Source organism: Neltuma alba, unplaced genomic scaffold (assembly GCF_004799145.2).
Source record: "Neltuma alba isolate B1F8T4 unplaced genomic scaffold, ASM479914v2 tig00003186_pilon, whole genome shotgun sequence".
Taxonomy (NCBI): Eukaryota; Viridiplantae; Streptophyta; class Magnoliopsida; order Fabales; family Fabaceae; genus Neltuma; species Neltuma alba.
In genome coordinates this window covers 504325-514460 of record NW_021633177.1, presented here as the reverse complement: position 1 = coordinate 514460, position 10136 = coordinate 504325, and the positions used below count along the sequence as shown (strand labels likewise).

The 10136-nt window shown below is 38.7% G+C and overlaps 3 protein-coding genes across 3 annotated transcripts; all 3 read right to left on the bottom strand.

The window, feature by feature from the left end:
* Nucleotides 1-586, bottom strand: LOC114740708 (uncharacterized). The gene has a single exon (XM_028928920.1). It carries the CDS (start codon nt 563-565, stop codon nt 230-232), a length of 336 nt encoding a protein of 111 aa, XP_028784753.1. The 5' UTR covers nt 566-586; the 3' UTR covers nt 1-229.
* A 979-nt stretch (nt 587-1565) lies between these two features.
* Nucleotides 1566-4682, bottom strand: LOC114740592 (neutral ceramidase 2-like). Its single transcript, XM_028928763.1, has 9 exons — nt 4369-4682; nt 4041-4249; nt 3648-3944; nt 3311-3566; nt 2944-3202; nt 2674-2802; nt 2515-2578; nt 2213-2382; nt 1566-2138 (listed from the first exon to the last, which is right to left on the bottom strand). Exons 1-9 carry the CDS (start codon nt 4680-4682, stop codon nt 1572-1574), a joined length of 2265 nt encoding a protein of 754 aa, XP_028784596.1. The 3' UTR covers nt 1566-1571.
* A 2137-nt stretch (nt 4683-6819) lies between these two features.
* LOC114740707 (phosphoprotein ECPP44-like) lies at nt 6820-7834 on the bottom strand. Its single transcript, XM_028928919.1, has 2 exons — nt 7519-7834; nt 6820-7416 (listed from the first exon to the last, which is right to left on the bottom strand). The coding sequence occupies exons 1-2, from the start codon at nt 7663-7665 to the stop codon at nt 7141-7143; spliced, it is 423 nt and encodes a 140-aa protein (XP_028784752.1). The 5' UTR covers nt 7666-7834; the 3' UTR covers nt 6820-7140.
* Between the last annotated feature and the right edge of the window lie 2302 nt (nt 7835-10136).

The following is a 10136-nucleotide window of genomic DNA, read 5'->3' as shown; positions in this document are numbered from 1 at the left end:
GGGGGGAAAAATAGAAATTTATAACTGATTTGGTCATTGGAAATAAGGAGGTCAATGAATTCTAATCAACTTCACACAGCAAAAGAACAGTGAATCAGGGGGCAGAGGGTTTCTGAATGTCAATGGACTTCACTTCGTTGATTCGTAACACATGAAAACATAGCCCATACTCAGATTGAAGTCGTAGTGTGATAATACGTAAGAAAAATTTGAAACCTGTATCCTATGATTAATCTTCTTCGTCGAAAAGAAGACGAAGGCGAGAAGCAAAGAGGCCGGTAGAGTCAAGGGAAGCTTCGTGAAGTAGTGCACTCTTAATGTTTTTCCTGCGCTCGGAGAGTGACTCTTGCTCCTCCTTAAGCTTATGAGTATCCTCCTGGAGATCATGGATCCGGTACTTTTGCCCCAAAGATCTGCAGCTCAGAAGAAAAATTCCCGTCATGGCCGCCAATTGAATGAAGCTGTGCTTGTGTTTCTTCGCGTTGTTTATGAACCCTGAAATTATCTTAAATTTCCGATTGGCGTCGGCGCCGCCCGAGCTCTGTGAAGTCGACGAATAACCCATGGAGAAGTTGGATCACGCGCGCTTCGATCACCCCGTTAATCCGCAGGAGATAGCAGCGAGCGGGTTATAAGCCCTGGGTGAAAAGTGAAAACGCCCCCGACCAATGAAATGAAGAGAACTAATTCAACAACGGATTTTGTTTTAATGCAAGAAGCCTTTTATTTAAATTGACACAAAAATAATTAATAAATAAACAACGGACTCAAATTTTCTATTGTTATATAGGTTCTGTTTTAATAGTACTAAGAAACACTTATAAACATGTTTTATGTATATCGAGACAGAATTCTTATCATTTATATATTTTATATTCTATAAATTATAATTAAAAAATTACTTATAAGTTATTTTAAACAGATTTTTAATTGATAGGTAAGGAAGTGCCTCTACAAAATTCTAGAGACAAGTGATACATAAGAAATGTAACGAATGACCCCATCATAAAATTAAAAATAACTGCATATTTGTAAACGCACGATGGCGATCTAGATCTTTACGGCACAACCTCTTTGGCGTCATTTTTGTAACAGTGAACTTTAGCCTTCTTTTATCATTTTTTTTTTCATTTAAAAGGACGTACGTACGAACGAATCCCAGGATCAAAGATTACAAAGCCATTGGCTCTTCTTTTATCGTCGGATTTATATTGGATGCTCATCAGTTTTGATGAGCACCCAATGCTTATCAGATCTGAACCGTCCAGATCTGATCTCGATGGTCCAGATTTTTTTTTTAAAAATAATTATTTTAATAAGTATAGGATAAAAAATAAAGATAATTTCTTAACTATCATTCTTTAAAAATATAATTTTTTTTATTTTAAAATAATTATTTAATAATATTAAATTTGAACCGTCCAAATCTAATGTGGACGGTCCAGATTGCTCATTAAGTGATGAATACCGAATGGGGACCCATCTTGTAACATGAGAAATCACTCAATGCTTATGCACTTCTGAGGATGATGGAGGACCATGGTATAAAAAGAAGAGGATGGAGCTATAATCTATTGCCGTACAACTGCAAATGCACTTGATGCTCCAGTGAAGTATTGTGTGGCTGAGACAATAGTTTCCTTGGACGATCCGAAGTGTCTCAGTCTGTATACTCCAGAAACAACATCATTGGGTATTTCCCATTCTATTGTTGCTAAGCCATTTAAATGAAAGGAGCTACTATCCAATTTCCACTTGAAAAACAAGCTCAAGTCATCGTCATCATAAACACTAATCCACCTTTCTCCTTCCAGTCTTTCTACAGCTGAAAACGTGCCTTCTGTTAATAAATCGTTCCTTGGATTCCCACTCCAGAAAGTGGCACTGACTCTTTCTCCTTTTGTAAAATAGCCTCTACCAGGAAGGGCCCTGTCTTCCTTAATATCACCAAATCTTGTCTTGTCGGGTATTGAATCTCCCAAAGGTCCAGGTAAGAGACTGATTTGTACAGATGAAAGATCTGGTGGTGAGGGACCTGGTCCTGTGATTCCCTCCCCTTTTGCCATTGCTTGTGCTAGTTTCTTAAATTCCTGGATGTATGCTGATAATGTATGAGGTCCATATAACGTTGAAGCAGCCTGCAAACTTCACTCGTTAATTATGGACTCACATACAAGTCACATGTATCTTCCTCGTAGCTCATTGAAGTTACCTCGTAACGTTGCTGCTCATATTCTTCAAAAGTTGCAATATACTGGGAATAAGTATTAGTGAGGCCTGCAATAACTACGTGTGTTTCATTATTAAACTCGCCGTTTCCGTTGCTTATTAATGTTTCCAAGACTGCCTCCCTCAGCCGTCTGCCCGACATTGTTGTGAACTCTGCAGTACTCAAAACTCAACATTAACAACTCATGTTCAAGCCCTGTTCTTTGGCTAGGCATACAAGCTGATCTGTCAATTTCAAAATTTTACTTTCAAATTTCAATGAGAACATAATTGAACAAAGCAAACCTCCTGGTACTGACAAAATGATCAGTTTCCCCAGCCTTAGAATTTGGATTGGAAGAATTGCTGGCTGCACAAGCACATATTTATATGGCCAGCAATACTGATTAGTAACTTAATCCTTTCGTGTTATTGCTTTAACTGACAGATAGGTGTTGGCCTTACCGCCCATGCATAAGGATCAAACATCTCACCCGCGCTCATCAAAACTGGCTTTGGCTTTTGGCATTCCACTTGGTACTGGCTTGGCTGCATTTTTAGCACATCTCTCAAGTTCTTCCAAAGAGGATTAATCTGCAGAGACGGATGGTTGTTAATAGATATCCAAATAATAATGGGTTCATTCTCAGATATGGTAATGGAAGGTCTTGAATCAGATATGGTAATGGAATCACAACTTGGACGCAAAATGAGAAATAAGGACCATGGGTTTACCTCAGTGTCACCTTGTTGAAATCCAAATACACCAGGGCCATCGGTTGTGCCAGCAGCAAAACCAGCACCCACAGCGGCAGGACAAGTTTTAACAACCTTGTTGCCTTCCAGCTTAACCTCAATATTCGTGAAGTTGAGATACACATGACGATAATCAATGTCCCCACTCAATTTCTCTGATGCAGAAGTAAAGAGATCCACTGCAGTTTTAAACTGCCTCTCACCTATGATCTTCGTGCTTAATATTTCATCAGGATAACTGTTTGTTTTGGATAAAACAATTATACAAATTGTGAGCACGTGTATATATCATCCAATGTATTCCACAAACAAGCATGAAAATGAAGTGGCTGTTATAAGTGAGTACCCTGGTCCTCTGCCAACACAAAGCTGGTCATTGCCATGGCATGAAGAGCGATTAAAGTCGCAAGGTTGTCCACTATCAATGCAAAATGCACCAAGCACATTTGGTGTCACATCTCCAACATTTGATTGGCAAAATGCTCCCACAAATAAATCTCCTTCCTTCTTCCTCACTTTGGACGCTTGACTACTTTGCTTCTCACAAGCCTTTCCTCCAGTCGCTTTGATTGTTTTCGCTTTCTCCACCAACTTCTCAATATCTATATCACATGCGCGTTGCCCAGAAGAATTGAAGTCAGATAATTGAGCAGAAACAGAGTAGTGGATGAAGCTGAACATACCAGGTGGCGAAGTAGAGTTGGTGTTGGAGGAAGAAGACGAAGAAGCAAACCAATCTTCAAAGAGCCTAGAAGCTGCACCCTTGTTGTCTCCACTTATGAGCTTGTTGTTTCTGCTCATAGAAGTGCCGTGAGTGGCAAACCAGTTGAACATTCCAACACTTTTTCCGGTTGAAGCATCAACGAACTTGAGTAGTGTCATTTCCGTATCAACATTGGAAGAATACCGAGCTCTCTCCTCTGCTGGGTTTAACAGATACGCGCTCGGGCTCCTATTAATTCCCGCGTCCTTCACCTCTCCTGCACCAAACCCATCATACAACCTAACCTAAAACCACAAGCTTTGAACTGTGTGCGTCTAACACACACACTTACTCACACACACATAATGCGCACCTTTGTTGATAAAGATAGAACCAGGCTTGACGTTATTGTGCGCCTGAATAATGCTCTGTTCTATTGCGTTCACAATGACATCAAATGATTGTCGTACAAATCCCAAGGAGGTTGCTGAGTAAAGAAGGTATTGGAGATAACCGCCAGGTCCAGCGTGTGAATGAATTCCGCTAATAGCTACGTTTTCTTGGGTATACAAATTTCCGAACCTAAAACAACAAACAAGATTAGATAGATATGCATATATATGAATGAATTAGTCATGACCACGCAAAAAAAAAAAAAAAAAGGATGGATTAATGGCTTGGGTTGGTTGAGACTATTGTACCTTGACTTGAGTCTTTCAAGCACTTTAATAGTGATGAGCTGGGATGCCATACAGGCATCAAGATTGACAAAAACAAACCTGGGACCTTGATTCTGATGAGCGACGATGAAAGTTCTGGCTCTTAGTCGGAAATGAATGCCAGCCGAGTTCTGGTCCAGATTGCCGTAACCCATCATGTTGACGTGGGCCGCCGGACCAGTCATGTCATAGCTTCCAACTCCGATTAAGAACTCACCAACATCACCGTCTATGCCTCGTATCCAATTCCAGGCACATACTAACAGTAAAGCAATAAGTAGTGCCTTCGGTTGCATTTTTTGTCGCTCTTTCCCTCTTGCATTCCTTCAAGTCTCGTTATATATGCATGGTGTGATCAGAATTTCTTGGATTCTGATGAAGTTTTCTTGAACATCCAATGCTTTTTCTTGCTCGTTTTCCTTAGGTTACAGCGTATCCATGTAGCAAAGCGACAGACTAGGTATTCTTCTGTTTGTCTGTAGCCCCTGTAAATGCATGTACTCAGCCGCCATATGGGCCTTTTGTTCAATTCCACTAACCAACAAAAAAAAAAAATTAACGTGGTTTATATTGCGTCCATCGTAGCAATGGTCGCTACGTGCCATATCTGAGTTCCACGTTGCTTCCTTGACTTCGTAAAAACCGATGCTTGGCCCATCAAACACACACGCACACAAATCTGCTTGGTCATTCGTTATTGTCTCATTGTCCCTTGCTTCTTTCTGATTGCGCCACACACACAAATCTGCTTGGTCATTCGTTGGTGTCTCATTGTCCCTTGCTTCTTTCTGATTGCGCTCTGTCAAGCAACTTGGAGAACGGGACATCAGGCACAATCTCACAGAGAAGGCATTTAGGCTAAAGGGCAAAGGGTGAGAAAAAATCCAAAGAGATATTCTCTGGGGGAGCATATCTTTCTTGTTCTCCTATTTATGTCAGCAAAGCTTTCTCCTTTGCAGTTTGACTCAGGTTAACTAGTCAAGAAGCGAGTTGCTGTTTACTGCTACATGCTTATGACTTTGAATGAATCTTCTTGCTAATAATTTCTGTTCTTTCTACTTTATTAATGTGATCTTGTTAAATTCATGTAGATATACACGAGTTGCAGTAGACGATTTGGCGTGTTCTCTTCGCTTGTTTATTCTGTCGGAAAGCTATCATAACCCAATATGAGAAAATACGAACAGCGGAAATGATAACGCAGAAAGTTGCTCAAGCGGCCGAGAGAGATGGAACAATTGGCGAGATGACAGGTCAAGTGAAACTGCTTGCACGCATACATATAAATGCACCCTTCAGATTTATTTCCGTAACTCCCATCATATGATTTACGTTGAGAATTCGAGAAATCCTGATTCTTACTGGGAGGCAAGGCAGCATTTTTTTGAATCTACTCACAGAGATTTTTTAGGAATTTCTCCTAAAACACTGAAAGGTTAAAATCAATTGGGAAGGTCCATTCGGTCTTCGCCAAATTTAGTAATTAGAAATACAATTTCTTTTTATTAAATATTGTGCAATGAAAGTAGCTAAATGTCATGTTCATTCCGTAGCTCCATTTCATTAGGTCGAATTAGGATTAGAAGATTCCTTGCGGGAAATCCCCAGTTCCTAACCTAGCGTTTTCCTTTTAATTTTCTTGGTTTTAGTGGAGCGTGTGAGGTCATTAACCGCGTTGCGGTGGATCAACTGGGTTTTGTTATTAGAACTAAGCACTATGTCAGCCTCAGGAATCTTACAAGAAGAAAAGCAGGTATCTTGCAAAAAGAAAAGCCACATCCGGAAACTTATAATACAATTTTCTAATCGTGACTTACAGAATATGAATTAAGTATATGAAAATTGCACTGCAACTAGGCAAGAATGACAATGCAGCAGCCCGGGTCAAAGAGCTTTACAATATCTCCTCATGGTCCCAATCTGTCTCCCAAAAGTTAACTGCCAGATAACAACTACCGGATAGGAGACGTAGTTTTTTTTTTTTTTGGTCAAAAGATAGGAGACGTAGTTTGAATGAGTTTATCATTTTTATTTTAAAAAAACTATACAATGCTCATTCTGTACAAGAAATAGAGATCCAAAGCAGGGAATCAAAAACTCAAAAACACGCCCATATCAGTGAGTTTTTAGGTGTTCAATTCAAAGGTTGGTTGTGTTGTAAATGTGCAAGGGATGTAAAAACTACGAGAGCTTCTTCGTTTGCTTAAAAACAAAAAGAAAAAGGGGGGGGGATTCTACTCCATTCAGAAAGTCAAGTGATCATATAAACCATAATAATCCACAACGATATATTTATTCGAATGAACTATAGATCTTCAGAGTTTACAAGGTAACCGATAATTAAGTGCAAAAGATCGGGATCTGGTCCCCATTCATCCGTTTTGTAACGCCCATGAGTTGTGTCACGCCCGAACTCGATAAAAATCATAAACAGAAGGCATAACGAGACAGCCCAAATATATAGAAAAATAAACATGAGTGGTCTGTCTATCCATATAAAATACACGAAAAGCTCCAAACTTTGATAGATGATATATGGAAAAGAAAGGAAGAAATTTAGAGAAACTTGATATATAGTGAAGGTATATATAGAGTTTCAGCTTTCTAGAAATACACACCACAAAAAAAACAAAAGAAGACAGTCTGAAAAACGAAGAAAGCACGCAGTAAAGATGACATATGGCGGGAACAGAAGATGAAAGAGGCCTCAATCACAACAAGCAGCGCCCTCCTTCTTCTTTGTTTTCGTCTGTCTTAGTGATGACCAGGAAGTTTTTCTTTGATCTTCTCCAAGAAACCCTTCTTTTCCCCCTCCTCGCCGGTCGGTGGTTGAGAAGAAGTAGGAGGAGGAGGAGGAGGGACCTCCTCCTGTGTCTTCTCCGCATGCTGACCTGGCAGCTTCTCCTTGATCTTGTCCATCAGCCCCTTCTTCTCCTCCCCCTCAGCTGCCGTTTCCCCTGCTTTCTTCTTCTCCTTCTTCTTCTTCCTCTTCACGCCATCTTCTCCTACTTCTTCCTCTTCGCTCGACGACTATACACACACACATATATATATAATCAGCTGAGTTAGTTAAGAGTGCTCTCACTACTCAACTTAACGCGAATCATAAAGAAGATCAACATATATACTTACGGAGCTAGATGAGTTGGATCGATGAAGCTTCTCCAACAAACCGGGCTTCTGATCAGACTTCTCTTCCTTTTTCTTCCCAGAAAAATCAAAAAGCCCACGGTCCTGGGTCTCCACCTCAGTCGTCTTCTGCTGATTCTCCTCCGCCATGTTTGAAAGATACTCTCAGGAAGTAGCTTGCCTTGCACTTAGCGGTACTCCAAGTTCGCTCTCTCTATGCAACTGATGATGAACTGGGGGTCCAAGTAGGGAGATTTATAGTTCGCAAAACGCGGATATGACGCTGCTCAGATTCAAAAAAATATTTGGTGTAACCGACGTGTCGATTAAGATAAGGGGAAATTAAAACCAGGGATGTGATCCCATCACTTTAAACTGTTAAACTAATATTGATCTCACGTTCCGTGCTTCCACTTGGAGTCGCTGTCATTGATGGACACCGCAAATATCGGCTCTGAACAGGCGACGAGTTCCCTGCTGTTGGAAGCAGGTGTACCAATCACGTAAGCTAGTGATCGAGTGCGCTAAGGAAAGATGATGGAGACACATTCCTGTAGCAGAGCCCATGAGGATCTGACACGTTGATGGGTCGGGTACAGTGGGACCTGAATAAGTTGGCCTCGATAGTCTAATAGGATTAAATTTCGAAAGGTCGGTGGTACCTGAAGACACGTGGCAGAGCGCGGAAGGCTGAGAGACGAGGAGTTTTCGAGAGTTATGTTGGTGACGGTGGGCCTCGGTTGGCCTTTTCCCATGGCATGAGTGCATTATTACTCTGAACAAGATCATGGAATTTGAAGCGTTCTGGTGAAGGTTATTCGTATAGGTTAAAAAACACATAAATACATCTGAATTTTTTTTGATTAAATTTTTATTTGAAACAATCCTATTTAAAATACTAATAAACATTAAATATAAATACCTCTCTCAATAGGATTTAAATCTTGATTCACTAATATTATAAAGGATTAGCTTCTTCTATTAAACCCAACTCCTGGTAGTACATCTGAAATTTTTTATTCAGTATATATAAAATAGAAAATTTTTAACCCCATGGTTCCATATGGGCTTATGACAAGGCATCATATTATTTCGTATAAATTCTAAAATTAAAAAAAAATACTTTGTTAGGTGTTGATTTGATTGTTTTTTAACTACATCCATACTACTTCATTTCATTGTTAGTTTTACAGATATTAGTATGTTAATGTAAATGCACTTAAATTAATAGATATAGTCATCGATTAAATAGATAATAATAGTTGGGGAAAAATAGATAATAATAAGTAAAAATCGCAACAAAAAAAAAAGATTTTAAAAGCAGAAAAATTGCAAATAATGTTATCACATAAGAAAATAATTAATGAGCAAATAACAAGTTGTGATGATAAATCTTTGTGTGTGATTTTTTAATTTTTAGGATTTTTTTTACGATTTATTCTAACAATAAAGTATGCTGGCATTCTATCTCCCTGTTTCCGTTGCTTGAGAAACCCAAATGGCCAAATCAGAAACGTCCCTTCTATCTCTCTCTCTCTCTCTCTCACTATGCACGCACGCATTTATAACTATTCATCCGGTAATGTGTACAGGAGACTTATATTTAAGACTGAAAAAGTATACAATATTAAATACTCATCCGGTTTTTAATATAAGACCTATTTAACTAGTATGATTAAATAAAGAAGTTAGATAAATTAGTTAATTATAATAAATATGACATATTTTTCTAAAACACCATAATCATCTTCCTTAATAACATCTCTCCTCTTTTACTTGATTGTGGTTGAAGAAGTATCCATAGGAATAATTTAAGAAAAATTGATAATTATGAAAAATAAGTATTATATTTAAGACCAAAATCAACTCAATAATTAAGTCTTATATTAAGAACCGAAAGAGTACTAATGATTGAATGAAATTTAAGGAAATATCATGTATCTACATGAACTCAAATTTAAAACCTTGTATTTTTTTTGAGCAAATTAAAACCTTGTATTTAACTAATCACAACTTCTTTCATCAGGATTAATACATGTCGGCAATGTCTATTTTACTTTTTTATGTCATGCTCATAGCATGACCTATATGAGCCTCTTGTTGGGTCACATGTAACACGAAAGATGTTAGGGAACTAAAAGGCTTAAATTCGATTTGACGTTGTTGAATATCAAATAGGGTAGACGCCTTACAAAATGTTGTTCATTCTCTGCTCAGATCTTCTTCCAGTTATTTCTCATATCTAACTAATGTCTTATTGGCTTCCCACTCTTCAGATAATACGACGTGCACTTTTTTTTGGGCCAAAAATACGACATGGGCTTTGGGTGCATATTTTTGTTATTTTAATATAATTGATCTTTTTATAAAAAAACAAAAATGAAGTAATAGGCTTCTAATTAAGGGGGCCCAAATCACCACTCAGACTAAACAGGAGACAATCCAATAGCTTTGAGCTGGTCTTTCATAGTTGGGCCACGGGCCGAATCTAAATGGGCCGCGAGGGTGCCTTAGAATGAAATGAACGGGCTGAGAATAATAACCCGAACGCGGGAAAAAGAATAAATTCGGAGAGGGAAGGTCCAAGGAAAGAAAACTAACGAAAATGAATCGGATGCTGC

What these genes read in the sequence shown, in the direction of transcription:
- LOC114740707 (XM_028928919.1), bottom strand. Translation starts at nt 7,665, where the DNA reads ATGGCGGAGGAGAATCAGCAGAAGACGACTGAGGTGGAGACCCAGGAC. An exon ending in GATCCAACTCATCTAGCTCC is followed by an intron (nt 7,417 to 7,518) that starts GTAAGTATATAT and finishes GTGTGTGTATAG; the next exon opens with TCGTCGAGCGAAGAGGAAGA.
- LOC114740592 (XM_028928763.1), bottom strand. Translation starts at nt 4,682, where the DNA reads ATGCAACCGAAGGCACTACTTATTGCTTTACTGTTAGTATGTGCCTGG. An exon ending in CTTGAAAGACTCAAGTCAAG is followed by an intron (nt 4,250 to 4,368) that starts GTACAATAGTCT and finishes TTGTTGTTTTAG; the next exon opens with GTTCGGAAATTTGTATACCC. An exon ending in CAACTCTACTTCGCCACCTG is followed by an intron (nt 3,567 to 3,647) that starts GTATGTTCAGCT and finishes CATGTGATATAG; the next exon opens with ATATTGAGAAGTTGGTGGAG.
- LOC114740708 (XM_028928920.1), bottom strand. Translation starts at nt 565, where the DNA reads ATGGGTTATTCGTCGACTTCACAGAGCTCGGGCGGCGCCGACGCCAAT.